Source organism: Ammodytes marinus, assembly GCF_949987685.1.
Source record: "Ammodytes marinus genome assembly, chromosome: 1".
Lineage (NCBI taxonomy): Eukaryota > Metazoa > Chordata > Actinopteri > Uranoscopiformes > Ammodytidae > Ammodytes > Ammodytes marinus.
The window spans coordinates 20,784,179-20,804,455 of NC_137230.1; the positions used below are offsets into that span (position 1 = coordinate 20,784,179).

Genomic DNA, 20,277 nt, shown 5'->3' on the forward strand with positions numbered 1-20,277 from the left:
TAATAAACTTAATTATTAATTCAAACAAAAAATAGTAATTCCATACAAGAATTAGGGGTAAAATATGAGCAATCAACACAAACAAGTTATTTCTTAAAGTTAATTAATATGAAACTATTCTCCACGGTATTTTGAATTTAAACAAACAAATAGTCATCTCTGGACTCTAGATAAACATCCTTTCTATCTGCCATGATACCAACACACATTTTTAAGTTCTCAAAGATGATCCGAGAAACGTTCAGTAATTGTTATTTCTTGCACCCCCTTTGGACAAAAGCGGTGGTGTTTTTAGTACGACAGCTGTAGTTTCTGGGTGAGCGTACCCATGACAAAGATATTTAGAAAAACTATATAAAAATTGCATTATTTGCACTGATGGTCTCATTTTATTGTTACATGTAATGTATGATCATCAGAGGAAACATTTTACTGTTTCAGAAATATTTATAAGTTCCTCGTAGCACCTTTAAATTGATTGTCCTAAATAAAAGTTGTTGAAGGTATATTGGCTAGATTTCCTGTGAGTGAACCATCATTTAATGTTGTAAATTCATTGATAACTGGTTATTTAAGTTGAGGTTATTTTTTTTATTGTAGTACTAAATAATAATGAATGACTTCTATACTAACTGAAATGAGAAGAATAATTTTACTTTAAAAGGTGTAAAAGGTAAAGCAGCTTTACTCGTTAACAGCCTGACAAGAGATGTCGTAACAGTGACACTGGCTGCAGACAGACTGAGGGCACATCATTCTTTCTGGGTCTCCAGAGTCACATAAATAGAGTCAAGTTAATCCCTAAACTATGATACCTGCGCCCATGTTGCAGCTGAAGCCTGCCAGGCCAGCCTTATTTGTTAGTCCAGTATATGCATACTATATTTAAACTCATAGGGTCATCTTTCAACACGTGGAGTTTTTTTATTCGCTGTGTTTTTTTTATAATGCTACTTGTGAACTGTTAAGGACTCATACATGTAAATAATATGTGTCTGAATTACGCCTATACATTTCATGATTCCAAACACCTGGTGTTACTGTGAAACACGTGCCTACTTGGGCTGGGGGTTTCACTCACTATTTTTAGGTCCTTCTTGAAGATGAAAAGTGTTAGAGAGTGACATTGCATACAACTTAACAAAAGAAAAAAAGCACAGTAGGAAAAGGCAACAGCTGGTGTTTTATACAGTGAGGGTAAAAGTTACTATTTATAGTTTCCAGACTGACATTATGTATTGAGTTTTTCTTCTATTTAAGATCACTACCCATGTCTGCTACTGTAAGTGATATGAGTTGATCATTTTGTAGTCGTAGGCTGATGTTCTGTTTGTTACAGATATTCCAGATGTGTCTTTGATTCCCTTCGGTTTAGCTTTTATTTTCACCAGATTTTCACTCAATACCAGACACTGGAGAAAGAGCAAATGTTTGGATTGGATGTGAATTTATGATGGTGAATGTACTTAAATTCCCTTATTGATTAATAGGACTGGATGTATGGATAAAGTTTTGCCTTAAAGATATTCTTCATCCTGTGGTAACCAACATCTTCTTTGGCAGTGGTGGTATGTGACTAAGTACATTAACTCAAGTACTTTACTGAGCCACAATAGAGTAAAAGAGTACTTCACTGATTTTTTTCTGACAGGAGTACTTACCAATTCATATTTAACATACATACAAAATGTATTATAATGCAATTTTATAAGTTACGTTATATATGTAAAAATGTATCAAACGACATCGCCCTGGTTGTCTGCCTGCAGGACGTCAGCAGCCCTTCCAACTCCCAGCACAATGAAAAAAATCCATCTTAATGCTTTAAACATGTAACAATGAGACAAGCTGCAAACACACCCTGAACTTGGTGTACAGGTGTGTGTGTGTGTGTGTGTGTGTGTGTGTGTGTGTGTGTGTGTGTGTGTGCGTGTGTGTGTGTGCGTGTGTGTGTGTGTGTGTGTGTGTTGTGTGTGTGTGTGTGTGTGTGTGTGTGTGTGTGTGTGTGTGTGTGTGTGTGTGTGTGTGTGTGTGTGTGTGTGTGTGTGTGTGTGTGTGTGTGTGTGTGCATTGTCCTGTGGTATGGGAACCTCTAAGTGAGACACAGGAACAAGGTGACCCAGGCAGGTGGTTTAACCAAGGTAAATAAGGTCTGTAAGGTATTTTAGCATCCCTTTACTCTCGGTCTTACACTGTGTTGCCAGAAGAATGTAGGCCAACTTCCATTTAAAGTAGGCTAATGGAATACACAATTAAGTTTTCCAATCTTATTTTATCTGTGCTCGATGAAAACTTTTAAAAACCGAACTACATCCAACTGATAATACATCTGTGCATAAGTAAAGCTTTGCAGGTCTTTTATTTAATTCTTTTTTTACATTGTGGTATTGTTACGTTCTCTGTAGTAAAATATGTGAATGCCTAATATTACACTGTCCTCGGGAAGTGCAGTAGCCTTTTAAAATGTACAATTTGAATGGGTCTCAGAGGACCCACGGACACTGTTCAAGGACACTGTACAAGGACAGCAATGTTGACTTGTCATTCTTAGGAACCTTAAAATTTTTCATGACTCGTAAATATGTGTTAGTGTTGAATAACCCTGTAGGTTTTTTCGTCCTTACAGCATCTGTTCTTTTGAACAAGGCTATCCCTCACTCAAGTAAAGTTTACAATTATTCCACCATGTCTACTCAACTGAAGCTCAAATTGTTTGCTTCAGTCCTCCACTGTAAAGTACAAAAGCTGTGTAAAAGAATACAAAGACCGCACAAATATGACTTACCACACAAATATGACACAAATATGAAGCCAGATGCAAAATTGTTTGGTTTTCAGTCAGCCCCACCCAGTGTGCTGTTGACTGTATAACACTGTGCTTTTGGGACATGAGCAGCAGCTACACTCAGCTCTTGAGCTTTTTTCTTCTTTTGCAAAAACATGAATGGCGCCAACCACTGTATCTCTCATTCCTTGTGTTTCTCTCTCTTTCTCTGCACTTTTTCAATTCTCAATAGATATGCTTGACTATGGGTTAGAATGGATGAAAGCGTCCAAGAACAAAAGCAACATAAACACAACATATGACATTATTTCTTGTCATTGTCATCTTGTCGTTTTTCTCTGCAATACAATCATGGTATCTCTGTTTTCTTCTTGAGATGAATGGATTAGAACCTAAAAGCAAAATAAATCTAATTGACACATGACACTTCACATTCTTTTCATTTTAACTCACTTTACTCACCTTCTTCAGTTTCAGCATTTGCCAAGAAACCAAAGAGTCAAGAGGCAGAAGAGGGGTCCTCTGTGGTCTTTGAAGCAGAGACCGAGAAGCCCGATGCTAAAGTAAAATGGCAGTGCAACGCAAAGGACATTGCCAGTGGCAACCAATACGCGATCGCAGCCAACGGAAACAAGCACTCCCTAACTATAAAACCTATTTCCAAGGAAGATGCCAATGTCTATGCAGTGATTGCTGGTAGTTCAAAGGTCAAGTTTGATCTGATGGTCTTACCAAAGCCAGGTGGGAGACTTGAAAGCTTTCAGCTGTGCGTTAGAGGCTTCTGCTCGCTCACCTGCATACTTGACAAAGCACAAAGCAAAATGAAGCACTCAATGCAGAAAGCCACCAAGGCTGTACATACTTGATGCACTGCATGTACTTGTGTTTCCGCAACTTTCTGCACCCTTTGACCACTGCTCACCAACACACCTCTGAAAAAGCTTTGTCTATCTTTAAAAAGTGTCTGCTCTTAAAGTAATCCTATGACATTTTGGGAGCTGCGTTTATTAGCTTTACTGCACATTTCCCCTATGCCACTTACAGTACTGAAACAAAAACAATCCCCTGCTCTCCAAAAGGCATTTCCAACCAATGTTATGACCATTGTCATTAGTGTCATGAAGAACTGTTGACAGGGCACCTCCAACTTTGCATTAAGAATACTTGAGGTTTACCAGACCAATCAGATCTTAATTAATGGTCTTTATAGCAGATGTTACATTTGGACAGAGCCAGGCTTGCTGTTTCCCCCTGCTTCCAGTCTTTATGCTAAGCTAAGCTAATAACCTCATGGCTTCTTTAACTTAAAGCATTCTCTATACAGACTTCAAAGTACGAAGAGAATCAATCCCTTCATAGCCTTACTGTCAGCAGGAAAGCTATAGTTTCCAAAATCTCAAACTATTCCTTTTACAATCTGGATATTAATAATCACTGGCTTAATCACAATAAATTTGTCCAGCACTTTATCAAATTTATAGAGCATTGTCCTGTATGCTGCAATGCATGTGTGTTAAGTGCACGGGGCGACCGTGGCTCAGGTAGAGCGGGTTGGCCAATGATCCAAGAGTTGGCGGTTCGATCCCCGCCCAGCCACCTGTGTCACGGTTGTTGTGTCCTTGGGCAAGACACTTCACCCACCTTGCCTGGTGTGAATGTGTATGACTGCTGTGTGGTTGAGGTGGTGATCGGAGGGGCCGTTGGCACGGAATGGCAGCCAAGCTTCCGTCAGTCTGCCCCAGGGCAGCTGTGGCTACTATCGTAGTTTACCACCACCGGTATGACTGTGTGTGAATGAATGGAACCTGGAACCCTGTAAGTGCTTTGAGTCCTTAGGGAATAAAGCGCTATATAAATCCTATCCATTATTATTATTAAGTGTGTCACAGAGCAACATGAATGTCTATGACTGTGACTCGCCAAGGTCCTTTCTTTGGACTTGATGAGGTGGAAACAAATGTCGAAGAAAGGCCGCAGACTAATGGGCCCAGTGGGCTCCAAGAAACTGCCCACAGCTGTCTGTGGCTCATATCATAGCCACCACCCTTTACTCTGTCTGCATGGTGACCTTGACCCGCACACCAGCACATTATTTCCTCATGAGTAACTGCCTCTTGACTGGTGTTCAGGATAGGCATGAGAGGGAGCTGATAACACATGGAAAATCAGTTGGCCTTTTAAATATGATAAGACATGAGAAATATTCAGGAGATAGAATGCTTGCCAAAGAATATTTTCATTCTGAATATCAAATTGATGGTATAAATGTCTGCATTTGACTGATTTGACTGTTTGGTATACAGTATAATATGCAATGAATATTTCTCAGTGCTCTGGCACAATTCATTTAAAAAACCCTCTGAGACCAAGCTTACCTAGTCTTATTGTTTATTTAGTAACATTCGCAATCATAAACCTTATAAAAGCTTTTCTACCCAGCCTGGAACTTGTGTTTCTTTTCAGAGACTTGTGTACAATAAATCTATACGATTAGAAATGAAATGTATAGTATTTTTGTTCATATTTAATCCATCATCAATTGTTTCTTATCGTAAGATTTGCTTTGGAGCTAAACACCATATTTGTTTTCCAAAAATGCTCTGGGAGAGTCCTTCGTCCAATCAGAGTTTTTTTTTCAGTCAAACACAATTTAGAGTAAAGGCCTCTATTGTTTTACTGTTTAAAAGAATGGCATAGGGGAGGAAGAAGTTTAAGAAGTGTGAATAGTTTGTATAATGTATAAGTTATTATGTTTATTTTTTCACTTTGTGAATCCCGAGAGCTATTTTAGGCAACAGTAAAGCAGATTCAATGTTGCTTAGCGTGTCATTTCAACAAATAGCTGTGATTTCCGTGTTGTTGTTTTTTGTGTCTTTATGTGCTATCAGTATTCTTTACATTGAAGTGACATTACTGCAACACATATATATTCTTATAGCCCAGGTTGTAATAAAACAAACTATGTCTATAGCTTGACTGAGCATTACAGGGTTGATGTTATACAAGCTTTAATAGATAATAAATCCAGGTGGTCCAACAAAAGTTGGAAATACAGTAGCTTAGGGCTCAGAGGGTTTAAAAAAAATCTCCTTTTTCCACACTTTTAGTAGACAAATATAAATAAAGTTTGCCGAATCCATTGCTCGCTTTTTCAAGCGGATTATTTGTTTATAGGGATGTATAAAGTATGGACCCAATGTTTTTTATTGTACCCGTTACTTATTATCTGGCTTGTTATCTCTGTGGTGATGGTGAACACAGAAGCCCCAGCCGTGGCCCCTGCTGATGGACCTGGAGAGCCCAGTGTTGAACTAGAACCGGTCCCTGCTGATAAACCTGCAGAGCCCAGTGCAGAACCTACTGCTCCATCTGAGGCAGCCCCCACACTGGACCAGACCCCTGCCCCGGCAAATAATGCTCCTCCAGCTGAGGGTGAGTTACTCCTTTACACATTTGTTGATTCATAAATGCACATCATACTGTCCATGATTCTTTCATAATTCTTTTGTTAAGCTTCTCAACATAATGTCAAACATGCCAAAATATCCAGACCATTTTTATATGCCATTACACATTCATTATGTTATGCTATTTACATTTTTTACCTTTGACAAATTATTTGAAGTTACATGCAAAATATTTTCCCTTGAAATTATTCTGATAATGGGAGGTTTGGCATCCTGTAATTCCATGTAACCCAATTTTTTCCGCTTTTGAGTATAACTTTAAATATTCTACCTTAATTTATTTAACTGAGTTTTTCCAATTTTGGATTAAACTGCCTTAAAACTTGAGAAACTATACACATTTTTTCTATCGTACGCAGCAGTTCAGTAATTTTAAACCAATTTCAGCATTTTAGGGTAATATAATTTTTCTATGTTGAAGGATTTTCATGCTCTAGTGTGCACCCAAAGTGTCTTGAATGACATAAACGTTCATATAAAATATATTAAAATTGCCTAATTGCAGATGGGATAGCTATGTATAGCTCTAAGCTGCTGCTTTCAACATCTACTCAATGAAGATAGTTTGAATTCCAAAATTCCATTCATGTTGTTGGCTCTGATGCTGTTGGATTTTCAGAGGTGCAGCCTCCTGACACCAGACAGGATCTGACTGGACTTTTCACAGAGAAACCCAACAGTGGAGAGGTCACTGTAGGTGAGTGTTAGGGTTTCTTCTAACATATAGGGGGAAATATGTTTCAATTGCCCCCCAGAGAAAGTCGTGGGCTTAGTGTATGTCACATTTCGTATGTTTACACTTTTATTAATATTTCTCTTCAGTCCTAACACTTAGCGAGGCAATGTATGAGGAAATGTGTATATTTTGAATAAAATGTAGTCACTTCAAAATTTGAAAACTACAAGTACATCCCAGATTTATCCAAGTGATGAAATATGTTCATGTCACTCATCATCAACCACTTATCCGGGGTCAGTTCGCCCGAGCTCCAGCAGGGGAGCCAAAACTTCCCGTTCCTGGGCCACATTAACCTTGGGGACCCTGAAGCGTTCCCAGGCCAGTGTGGAGATAAAATCTCTCCAACTAGTCCAAGAGGCCTCTCCCGACCTGGACGTGCCTGAAACACCTCCCTAGCCAGGCGCCCAGGGGGCATCCTTACAAACTGGCTCCTTTCGACGCAAAGGAGTTGCGGTTCTGCCCAGAGTTCCTCACAAATGACTGAGCCTCCCACCTCCTCTCTAAGGGATACTCCAGCCAGCCTCCTGAAAAAATTTTTTTGGCCTCTTGTACCCGCAATCTCGTAGCCTGGCTCTACCAGAACATCCTACTTCATTTAATTTGTACAGAGGGTCTGGAATCGCTCAATTGACAAACGTTAACTCACTTGAAGGCGGGTCTGTTGAATTTGAAAATTCTGGATCTGCCAACCAATCGTATAACGTTTGGTTGTTGATGTTTGTCATGCGCTGGCTTCTGACTACAACTGAAACTGGATCATGCCCTTGTTCACAGCCACTCCATCTGTTCGCTGATTGGACCGCCAAAAATCTGTCCGGAGAAAACCCACTAATATACCGCAGACCATGAACTGAAGGGAAATGACAATTGAGCGGAAGTATGTAGGTGAGCTGAGCCAGGCTAGCGATCTCGTCCTTTCAGTCATTAACCAGCCTTCATGACTAATAGGTGAGGTCTCATTCCCTACCTTGAGTAGACAACCATCGGTTTCCTGCTGAGAACCATGGCCTCAGATTTAGAGGTGCCAATGCTCATCCAAGCCGCTTCACACTCAATGAGATCCTAAGCCCACCTCTCCCCACCACAACTACACCTCACTATCCTGTCCATGAATATCACAAACAGAATTGGTGATAAAGTGCAGCCCTGGTGGAAGGCAACCCCCACAGGAAACACGTCCCTTACTGCCGAGAACCCGGACGCAGATCTCGCTTTGAGCTTACAGAGATTGGATGGCCCTGAGAAAACCCCCCTCACCCCATCCTACCTGGTCATACACCTTCTCCAGATCCACAAAACACTGGATGAACATACACCCATCCCCCTCCAGGATCCTTGCGGGAGTGAAAGCTGGATTGTTTTTCCACTGTCAGAAAAGATTCTGCATTGTACCTCTTCAATCCGGGATTCGACTATCGTACGAACTCTCCTTTCCAGCACCTTGGAGTAGACTTTACCAGGGAGGCTGATAAGTGTGATACCCCTGTAGGTGGCACACACTCTCTCATTGTGAACAGGGGACCACCACCCAGGTCTGCCACTCCTTCGGCACTGTCCCAGACTTCCATGCAATGTGTTGCACTGTGGAGTTTGACTACATCAGTGACTTCCACCAGGGAAATTCACAATGATTCCCCAGCAGCCTCCACAAGATCTGCCTTCACCATAGAAGGCGTGTTGGTCTGGTTCAGGAGTTTCTCAAAGTGCTCTTTACACCAGCAGATTACCTCCTCATTTGAGGTCAGCAGCGTCCCACCCATACAGTACAAAGCTTATTCCTGCTTCCCCGTCCTGAGGTGCCGGACGGTCTTTCAGAAACATTTTTGTGCAGACCGAAAGTAATTCTCCATTGTCCTCTGAACTTCTTCCACACCCTCTGCTTTGTCTCGTTAATGGCCTGTCGGTGTCCTTGCAACTGCCTCTGGAGTCCTCCAGGATAACAAATCTCTGAAGGAGTCGTTCTTCAGTCGGACAGCTTCTCTGACCACTGGTGTCCACCACGGTGTTCGAGGGTTATCGCAGCTTCAGCAATGGAAGTTTTGAAAATCGACCACTCGGGTTCATTGTCCCAAACCTCCACAGAGATGCCAGAAAAGCTCCGCCGGAGGAGTGAGTTGAAGATTTCTGAAACAGGGGCCTCCTCCAGATGATTCCAGTTCATTCACACTCCCCTTTTGGGCGCACAAGTTCAGTCCAGAGTCTTCCCCCACCCTTTGACCCAACTCACAACCAGATAGTGATCAGTTGACAGTTCCGCCCCTCTTTTCACGCGAATGTCCAGAACACGCGGCCTCAGATCAGATTATACGATTACGAAATTGATCATCAACCTTCAGCCTAGGTTACTCTGGTACCATGTACACTTTTGAGCATCCTTATGTTTGAACATGGTGTTCCTTATAGACAAACCATGATTAGCAAAGAAGTCTAATGACGAACAACCACTCTGGTTATGATCAAGGAGGCCGTCCCAATCACGCCTCTCCAGCTGTCTCAATCATTTCCCATGTGCGTGTTGAAGTCTCACTCGAGTTCTACCGGAGGGAGCCCCATGTAGCACTCCGTTCTGGGTCTCCAAGAAGCTTGGTAGCTAAAATACTCAGAATTGCTGTACTGTGCATACAGACAGATAACACTCACATTGCTTCTTTGGGGTGTGCCCCGCCTCTTGGCAGACCCGGCCACCAGACACATGCAGGTGGGCCCCCTTTCTGGATGTTCATATGCATAAAGATATATAACTTGACATTTAATACGTGAATTATACTCTAAATATGCTGATCATTTGTGAAATTCCATCCCAGAGTAAACAAAAGAATAACAAAAACTCAAAGCTGCACTAACTGCCAGAGTACCTGTATGCAGGGTTAAACCACATGAAATGCTTTTCTTTTATGCAGGTGCAAACATCACATTTGTGGCTAAAGTGAATGCTGAATCATTGCTGAAGAAACCCACCATCAAATGGTTCAAAGGAAAGTGGATGGACCTGGCCAGCAAGTCTGGAAAACACCTGCAGCTGACGGAAAAGTATGACCGCAACTCCAAGGTACACTCATGCTGCACAATAAAATAAGAACATGGACGTTAGTAGGGAAATAATCTGCATTATTTTAATGTTATGATGAACACATTACATCTGTGTGAATCAGTTCTCATGGACAACTGCCTAATATGTTTTTTTATAATTAGAATTAGTTGCAATATGTAACATACGTTTTAAATTGAGGCAAGAAAGGTGTTTTGGTCAGTCACCCATTATAACATCATGATGAACCAAAGGCAACCTACCTTAGAGGATATGTTATGGGGAGACTGGTTGACATGTTACCCCAACAAGAGACCTTAACAAGGACAAAGGCTGGAATAATCTGTGGCACACTATAAAAATCCCAATCTGAAACTAACTCATGATAAAATGGTATAGGTATTAAGCATAATGTTTCACAGGGTTATTAATCAAAGATGTTCACTTCAATGGGACTCATGTCCATCCACATGCTTGTGGTTGCAGGTTTACACGTTTGAGATGCAAGTCATCGAAGCTAAGCCTAACTTTGCTGGAGCTTACAGATGTGAGGTTTCTTCCAGGGACAAGTTTGACAGCTGTAATTTTGAATTGGCTGTACATGGTGAGAGGCATATTGTGGGAATACTTTGTTCAAAAATGTTATGTGCTAAAATGTTTACACGTCACATAATTTATCTTGTCTTGTATTTCCGTCACTAATATGATTATCTTGTTATCAAACTGACTTTGGATCCTGCTCTGCATTTCAGAGGCTCATGCCCCTGAAGGTTTTGACATAAGATCTGCTTTTAGGCGCACGTAAGTTTAAGACTTGTTACTTTGCAAAAAACACAAAACAACTTTATTCACATAACAAACTGAATATCTGATGATCACTAATTTCTTTTTTTTTATGTGAGTTTTTCTCACAAAGGGTTTGACTACTGGTCCCTTGTTACATTGCATTGATGCTGTCACATAGAAAGTCAACCTGTGTTTGTTTGACCTACACTGCTTAAAGAAACCCTTGAAACTATATAGATTATTATCCTTAATAAGTAACAAACACAATCTATTTTAACCCATCGTTTTATAAGTGGTGATTCATAGTAACAGTTTAATGGTCAGTTGTCCTAAACATTGTTTCAGCTCCAATTGTGTTTTAAATGTATTTAATAAAAAAAACAATGTTTAAAAAAGAAAGAGTTAATATTCCCTTGTGCAATAAGGAAAAATCACAGCTGTCACATTTTTCTGAGGGCCATATAATGAGCTTTAAAGTTTTTAATCATTGACTGTTTATGACTAAAACACAACAAAATAAAAAACTGTAAAAAAAAGAAAGAAAAAGGATACTCTAATAATAAAAGTATATTAAGGGTTGAGAAGAAACTATAATTTTATATCAAGAGAACATGAAAAGTATACTCATTTGTGCTTTATCAGTGTTTCCATTTAATAAACTATCCATCTCAAACTAATTTAAAAAGAAACTTATTTTATAAATCAGATACCAAATTACAAGGGGGTGCCCTTAGCTCAGTTGGTAGGGCGTCGTCGTCCCCCCGGGCCGGGCCCAGCAGCAGACCGGGGTTCGATTCCCGCCCGCGGTCGTTCTCTGCATGTCACTCCCCTCTCTGCCCCATTTCACCCCTGTCTCTCTGCACTATCAATAAAGCATAAAAATGCCAAAAAAAATCTTTAAAAAATAAATATATACAGTATCTCACAAAAGTGAGTACACCCCTAACATTTCTTCAAATATTTCATTATATCTTTCCATGCGACAACACTGAATAAATGACACTTTGATACAATGTAAAGCAGTCAGTGTACAGCTTGTATAACAGTGTAAATTTACTGTCCCCTCAAAATAACTCGACACACAGCCATTAATGTCTAAACTGTTGGCAACAAAAGTGAGTACACCCCTAAGAAAAATTTTCCAAATTGGGCCCAAAGTGTCAATATTTTGTTTTGCCATCATTATTTTCTATCACTGCCTTAACCCTCTTGGGCATGTAGTTCACTAGAGCTTCACAGGTTGCAACTGGAACCCTCTTCTACCCATTCATGACGACATCAAGGAGCTGGTGGATATTAGAGTCCTTGCGCTCCTCCATCTCCCGTTTGAGGATGCCCCAAAGATGCTCAATAGGGTTTAAGACTGGAGACATGCTTGGCCAGTCCATAACCTTTACCCTCAGCTTCTTTAGCAAGCCAGTGGTCGTTCGGAGGTGTGTTTGGGGTCGTTATCATGTTGCAGTACTGCCCTGCGGCCCAGTTTATGAAGGGAGGGGATCATGCTCTGCTTCAGTATGTCACAGTACATGTTAGAATTCAATGAACTGTAGATCCCCAGTGCTGGCAGCACTCATGCAGCCCCAGACCATGACACTCCAACCACCATGCTTGACTCTAGGCAAGACACACTTGTCTTTGTACTCCTCACCTGGTAGCCGCTCCACACTCTTAACACCATCTGACCCAAATAAATGTATTTTGGTCTCATCAGACCACAGGACATGGTTGCAGTAATCCATGTCCGTAGTCTGTTTGTCTTCAGCAAACTTTTTGTGGGGTTTCTTGTGCATCATCTTTAGAATAGGCTTCCTTCTGGGATGACAGCCATGCAGACCAGTATGATGCAGAGTGCGGCGTATGGTCTGAGCACTGACAGGTTGACCCCCCACCCCTTCAAGCCCTTCAGCAATGCTGGCAGCACTCATACGTCTATTTTCCAAAGCCAACTTCTGTGTACGACGCTGACCACGTGCACTCAACCTTCGTAAACTGGGCCGCAGGGTGGTATTGCAACATGATAACGACCCCAAACACACCTCCAAGACGACCAGTGGCTTGCTAAAAAAGCTGAGGGTAAAGGTTATGGCCTGGCCAAGCATGTCTCCAGACCTAAACCCTATTGAGCATCTTTGGGGCATCCTCAAACAGAAGGTGGAGGAGCGCAAGGTCTTTAATATCCACCAGCTCTGTGATGCTGTCATAAATGGGTGGAAGAGGGTTCCAGTTGCAACCTGTGAAGCTCTAGTGAACTACATGCCCAAGAGGGTTAAGGCAGTGCTGGAAAATAATGGTGGCCACACAAAATATTTACACTTTGGGCCCGATTTGTAAATTTTTTCTAAGGGGTGTACTCACTTTTGTTGCCAGCAGTTTAGACATTAATGGCTGTGTGTCGAGTTATTTTGAGGGGACAGTAAATTTACACTGTTATACAAGCTGTACACTGACTACTTTACATTGTATCAAAGTGTCATTTCTTCAGTGTTGTCCCATGGAAAGATATAAAGAAAAATGTGAAGAAATGTGAGGGGTGTACTCACTTTTGTGAGATACTGTATATATACCAAATTACGGTAAACAGTCAAATCTTACATCTGCTGTTATTTTCTGCTACTGTGATTAAATTTGTTCCAGGTCAAGCGTATTTAAAGCATATTTTATGCACCATCCAGTGTTTAACTCTCCATTTCGATATATACTGCGTATATCAACAGCATAGTAACCTAAACCCTCAAATGTATAAAGAATAAGAACCCAAGATCATTTAGACGTTTATAAATTAGAGTCCAAATTAGCTGGAGTATTGAAATTTGACAAAAATGTCCATGTGCACATAAATGACTCAATTAAAACTATATTTTATTGAATTATTTTGGCTAATCAGGATTTATGTGTTTAAACTTCTGCTAAACTTCAGTGGAATACTACATGTTTTTTACAAGTAAAACTTGACCTTTGGAAATGCTAACCTATTAGGAGTGAAGCCAAGAAGAGAAGTGGAGGACACTCAAGGTATTATTAAAGGGGTTTGTTGCAACAATTAAGGCGTGTGTTCAAACTCTGAGGACTTCTGATTGTTAAAGAACAGAGAAATCGGGACCAGGTTTAGAGACTCTTACTCTCTCCTGTGGCCTGTTTATTCACTGCTTTTAAATCAAGAATAACCAGTGTTGTGGATGTTGCAGCCTACGGTCTGCTGCATTTTGAAATAGACAACACCAGAAAGAGGACCATGAGAGAGCTAAGAGGGCTACATTTTAAATCCTGAAAGTCAACTTTAGTAGCTGTCGTTGTGTTAACCTTTGACTGAGGCAGATCTTTATACGTTGAGATTTGGTTGTTAACATGTGCTGGTTGCAGCCAACAGCTCTCTCTGATCTACTCCTGGGTCTCAATCAAAACAGCAGAGCCAGCTGCACAAACAGCTACCCGGTAGAGTGAGCTTTGACGGTGGTTTGATCGTACTGAAAATGCAGGATGTGCTAAGACACACAAGCTTTTCAGTTTCAACTCTTCCACAGGGTTGCCACATAGAGGAAGTGCTGCTATGGCGTGTTGTCACTTGGCCACATAAACCAGATACTCAGCTTCTAATCCTGTGGTTGGATCAGAGACCGGAGACAGGCGCACAGTCAGATCTATGTGCTTGTCTTTATCTTTCATCCCACTGATTAGAGTCCAGTAGACACTATAGTGACCCTTGTTGTCTCTAACCTTCAGTGTTTTGTATTGTTCCTGTTTGGATGACTGTTTCTGCTCATGGTCTAAAGGAATGGTGTGACTATTTTTGGGAAACTTGCGTATATGTTATTTTCCAGAGAGTTAGATGAAAAGATTAAGACCATTCACTGGATGTAGGGAAAACAGCCGGCTCCTCTTTAAATTGAAGAATAATTGGTTTCCCCAGACAGGCTAATGGTGAATTTGTGTCTTCCTCTAAGTAAAAAATAATGTAAATTAAAATAATTAATATTTGTTCTTTAAGAATAAAAAGGAAGAAAATAAAGGAAAATTAAAAATGCTTTATTTCTTCAGGAGACCCAAAAACACAAAGTAAATAAACCTGAAGAGTTAGGCCTTGCTCACACTATACGAGTGGGGTGAGCTTGGCGTGGGTCTTTTTATTTAGGTTCCCATATTAACAGGTGAGATCCTAACACTGCCTGGGTGTTAACCATATGAAACCCCAATAATTTTATGCTTTTCTGTATTTATTTATAGATGTACTTATTTATTATTTGTAACCCCGTTAAATCAGGGCAGTAGTATTCTGTTTATCTATCTCTCTTTCTCACTGGCATACACGCTGTCTTGCTTAAAAAAGATAAAAACAACAGCTTTGCTATCGACAATTCGGTAACACTTTACAGTAAGGTACACAAAATTGTAGTACCTACTACATAGATATGTGTTTTCTACTACATAGGTTTTTTTTGTGTTACCTACCACAATTTTTTTGTGCTACCTAACACATAAGTTTTTTTTTCGTGCTACCTAACACATACGTTTGTTTTGTGTTACCTACTAAATAGTTTTTTTTTATAACCTACTACATAGGTTTTTTTGTGTTACCTACTACATCGTTTTTTTTGTGTTACCTACCACAAAATGTTTTTTGTGCTACCTAACACAAGTATTTTTTTGTGCTAACTAACACATACGTTTGTTTTGTGTGACCTACTACATAATTTTTTTTGTGTTACCTACCACTGTCAGGATTGTACCAAAATGGCAGGCCAGAACCCAATAGCACGACAACAACCCGTTCAGGTATAGCAACAAAGTTTAATAAAGAATCAAACCAGGTAGTAGCGAGGCAACAAGTCCAAGAGGGGCAGGCAAAGGGAATCCAAAATCCAAAAGGATGGGTCAGAACACGAATAGGCAGGCAGGTAAACAGGCAGGAATTCGGAATAGGCTGGAGAGCAATGTAACACAAAGACAATCTGGCAGGGAACTGAGGGAATGAACCGGTATATATACTGTGGGGCTAATAGCTGATGGGGAGCAGGTGAGTGTGGTTAGGCCAGGTGGAAGTAATCAGCAGGGAGTGTAGAGCAGGGGGGAGTGGCCGGGTCTGAAATGACAAGAGAGTTAATATGGGAACAGACAAGTGACAAAAAACTAAATTGTGGCTGAAGTAGTGACAACCACAACATTTATTTTGTGTTACCAAACACATTAGTATTTTTTTTGTGCTACCTAACACATAGTTTTTTTTTGTTCTACCTAACACATATGTTTTTTTGTGTTACCAAACACATACGTTTTTGTTTGTGCTACCTAACACATTTATTTTTGTGTAACCTACTACATAGGTTTTTTTTGTGTTACCTACTACATAGGTTTTTTTGTGCTACTCACTACATACTTTTTTTGTGTTACCTACTACATAGGTTATTTTTGTTACCTACTACATAGTTTTTATTCTTTTTGTGCTACCTAACACATACGTTTTTTTTGTGTGCTACCAACTACATAGGTTTTTTTTTGTGTTACCTGCTACATACATTTTTTTTCTTTTTGTGCTACCTACTACATAGGTTTTTTTTTGTCACCCTGTAGACCACCTTAACCAGCCCATCCAGCTGGCACGCTGGCCCCCCATCTGAGGAGGGCAGGTCTGAGCTACTGTGCCCGATGGGAAATAAAGGCCAAGGGTACAGTAGCTCAGACCTGCCCTCCTCAGATGGGGGGCAACGCGTGCCAGCTAAGGTGGTTGAATGGAAGCACCTTGGCAGGAACGCAACATTCGGCTACAGGGTGATAGGTAGGTAACACAAATAAAAAAATCTATGTAGTAGGTAACACAAAAAAAATTATGTGTTTGGTAGCACAAAAAAACGTATGCAGTGGGTAGCACACAAAAAAAACTTTTGTGTTAGGTATAGCACAAAAAAACCTATTTAGTAGGTAACACAAAAAAAACCTATGTTGAAGGTAACACAAAAAGAAAAAACGTATGTGTTAGGTAGCACAAAAAACCTATGTAGTAGGTAGCAACAAAAAAAAATTATGTGTCAGGTATCACAAAAAAATAAAACGTATGTGTTACGTAGCACAAAAAAACCTATGTAGTAGGTAACACCAAAAAAACCCTATGTAGTAAGTAACACAAAAAAAAATGTATATGTTAAGTAGCACAAAAAAAACTTTGCAGAGGTAACACAACAAAAAACCTATGTAGTAGGTTACACATATCTATGTAGTAGGTACTACAATGTTGTGTACGTTTTCATATCGTATCCATGGCCAATGCAAGATCAATGGAAATAGGGCTGGTACATCAATGATGCGTGCAGTGTAAACACAAGAGTTTGTGACAGGCAGCAGTTCCGTGACGCAGTTACCTATTTCCAAAAATGTTGAGCTGTTCCTTTAAACATGGCAACATCTGTCTCTCACGCAAAACATTTGACTGTGCATTAATGTATTGTATCCATCAATGCACACATGTCCTTGCAGTCTTAAATAATTATGTCCAATTTAGCTTTTTTAAATATTTGAATATTGTTGTTGTACAGTACCATTAAGGATCTATACGTCTGCATATTGTAGCACCACTAAACATGAATGACCGATATTGGCTAAAAACTTAAATGTTTTTTTTTTAATTCAAACCAAATCTTTCCTGTTAAGTATTAACTTGTATATTTTCTTTGGAGAACTGTGCTGTTGATATTGATGTTTTTCTGCTGGTGGCTGATATTTCTGCAGTAGTATAGATGGAAAGGAAGACTCTGGAGAACTGGACTTCACTTCCTTATTAAAAAAGAGGTAAGCATTTAGAAAATAGTGACATAAATGTGAAGACTTTTAGGATGGGGAAACAAGTTTTTTCACTTGTGTATAATTTAACTGTGTCTCGCTCTCATTCTTTCTGGATTGTCCTGCCTCTTCAGAGAGTAAGCTACTTCTGCATTGGAATGTATACATAGAATAATGACTTTATAACACTCACCTGCATGCCAATCACCCTGAACACTAACTCATAAGGTACAATGATAAGTTAGAAACAAAAGAAACTTGGAAATGATGATTGACATCCTTTTGAGTTTGAAAACAAATAATTTAATATATTTGCCAGTGAAAATACAGCATCAAATATATACACATTCACTGAAAATCGAGTCACCCTATTTTTTCTCACTTATATTTTCACATTACTAGATTTTTACTGGTATCAATAATATTGCATTTGCGCTCTTGTCGTCTTTTCAATCATAATGTTCTCAATTGATTTCCACTTCATACTGTGTATGGCCTGTGCATTATTCTCAATCATCAATTCTACCAATGAGCTGTTCTCCTCTTTTTGGACACAAAACAAAAATACATCTATGTGTCATACAACGAGATACTCATTGTCCCCTGTGCTCAAGAAAGTTTAACACCAAGTCAAACCCCAAACACAAAATGAAGTCTGCATGGAAAAATTACTGACCCTGTTAATTAGACCTACATATTTCATGCTTGCAGATTTGTAAAATCATATTTCTAATATGCTGATGGTGTTGCTTTTGAAATGCTGTGTTTTAACTGTTCTGGTTTGTTTTGCCATGTTTGCCTTTTGGGTTTCTTCATCTGAATGAGCAGCAGTTTCTTAAAAGCCTCAACTCGGTAAGAAACTGCTGACATGCTGGTATAGCAGGAAAACTTTTTTGTGCATGCATCTTCATCCATCAAGATTCAGCTGTGTATTTACTTATTAAAGAGCAATTTCTATGTTGCTTTATTATGTCAGGTCAATTGTTAAAGATGTAGCATTATTATTTAAAAATGTATCAATATTGTTTGCTTATCTACCTAATACATTATATAGTCTAATTTATTTAATCATATTTGTACTTTATAGTTAAACTCAGAAACCTTGTCATTTTAGCCAGGATATAACCGTGCAACAAACAACTAAAAGGGAGGAGGGTATGCTGCTTACAGCTGGGCCATACAAGAATCATTATTATAATATTTCTTAAATTAATTATCAAGAGGGCTATTTTAGTCTGTCATATTTCATGAGGTTCATGACTGCAAACAATAAGAAAAGGCTGTAATGTGAATGGGAAAGGATGTAAAGGATCAAAATCCAAGCTACTTTCTAGTCATGCAAGAAGTGACCATTTTTACCTATAAAAACCACTTGTTAACAGCTTTATTACACATATTTAAGAATAACAATAAAGTGAGGCTATACATTATTAAACAATGAATGAAGTTGATGAAGCATGAGTAACTGATGAAGTACCTCTTCATTCATTGTTAATTTATATAGCGCTTTTCCCTGGTTTTTCACACTCAAAGCGCTTTACATTGTTTCGTACAAATTCACCCAATCACCCACACATTCATACACCGATAGCAGCAGCTACCACGCAGGGTGCAAGCTAACTATCGGGAGCAATTTGGGGTTCAATGTCTTGCCCAGGGACACTTCGACATGTGGCAGCTAGGCGGGGGATCGAACCTCCGACCCTGCACTCCAGAGGCGACCTCCTTACCCACTTCGCCACTGCCGCAAATAGTGAATTGATCATGAGTAAACTAAGTAATATTGGGTAGGAATGTGCGGTAAACCTATTTTTTATATAATATCACATACCAGCCCACTTCCTTTAGTCTATTTTCTATTTTTTAGAACTCTTTGCTAAAAGACTGGTTTTAACATCTTCCTCTTGTCGGTTCTTGTGTATCAGAAATGTGCAGGTGAGCACATCAGAAACTGATGTGGATGTGTGGGACATCCTCAGCGCTGCTCCACCTTCAGAATACCAAAAGCTTGCTTTCCAGCATGGCATTACTGACTTGAGAGGCATGCTCAAGCGGTTGAAGAAGATGAAGAAAGAAGAGAAAAAAAGTGAAGGTTTGTGCAGTTTATAATAAGCTAGCTCAGATTCTATAATGTAAATGCATGGACTTAATCGTGACTGAATATTGTGTATGTAACTTTTCTGAAAACTAGCTTTCCTCAAAAAGTTGGATCCCGCTTACCAAGTACAAAAGGGGCATAAAATTAAGCTGGCTGTTGAGGTTGCAAATGCGGATGTTGATGTGAAATGGCTGAAGAACGGACAAGAAATTCATCCATCTGGGAGGTTTGATAACAAATTCTGTATCTGCACCTTATTAAATATTTAATAAATAGAGGGGAAAGGGAAGTTTGGGGTCCCTTGTTGAACCTGTTGCCCCCCTGACCCGACCCCGGAAAAACGGATGACCATGAACACGAACATGAATACTGTGACAAAAAAAAATCTATTAATTTCTGTCTGTCTCTTGTCTCTGCTTTCATGACTATATGGATACATGCCATACCTTGTACTTTCATCAAATCATTAGCAAGTAAGTGTCCAGCAGCAAATAATAAACATGTATTTTGGATGGCTATATGAGCTTCTCCATCAACATGTTTACCATTTAAACTTCATATTTCCAACTATTCTGTTAGTTCATTTGTCAAAAATATGATATGAAA

The 20,277-nt window shown here is 39.6% G+C and overlaps 1 protein-coding gene across 1 annotated transcript in view; it reads left to right on the forward strand.

The window, feature by feature from the left end:
- mybpc3 (myosin binding protein C3) overlaps nucleotides 1-20,277 on the forward strand; it is a gene marked incomplete at both ends in the record, with an annotated part of 42,832 nt that overhangs the window by 1,438 nt on the left and 21,117 nt on the right. The window contains 11 exons of the mRNA XM_080028507.1: nucleotides 3,257-3,526; nucleotides 6,047-6,217; nucleotides 6,872-6,949; nucleotides 9,892-10,040; nucleotides 10,506-10,623; nucleotides 10,772-10,820; nucleotides 13,782-13,817; nucleotides 17,523-17,582; nucleotides 18,399-18,425; nucleotides 19,499-19,665; nucleotides 19,765-19,897. Coding sequence (XP_079884633.1) covers nucleotides 3,257-3,526; nucleotides 6,047-6,217; nucleotides 6,872-6,949; nucleotides 9,892-10,040; nucleotides 10,506-10,623; nucleotides 10,772-10,820; nucleotides 13,782-13,817; nucleotides 17,523-17,582; nucleotides 18,399-18,425; nucleotides 19,499-19,665; nucleotides 19,765-19,897 — 1,258 coding nt within the window. The remainder of the gene's footprint in view (nucleotides 1-3,256; nucleotides 3,527-6,046; nucleotides 6,218-6,871; nucleotides 6,950-9,891; nucleotides 10,041-10,505; nucleotides 10,624-10,771; nucleotides 10,821-13,781; nucleotides 13,818-17,522; nucleotides 17,583-18,398; nucleotides 18,426-19,498; nucleotides 19,666-19,764; nucleotides 19,898-20,277) is intronic.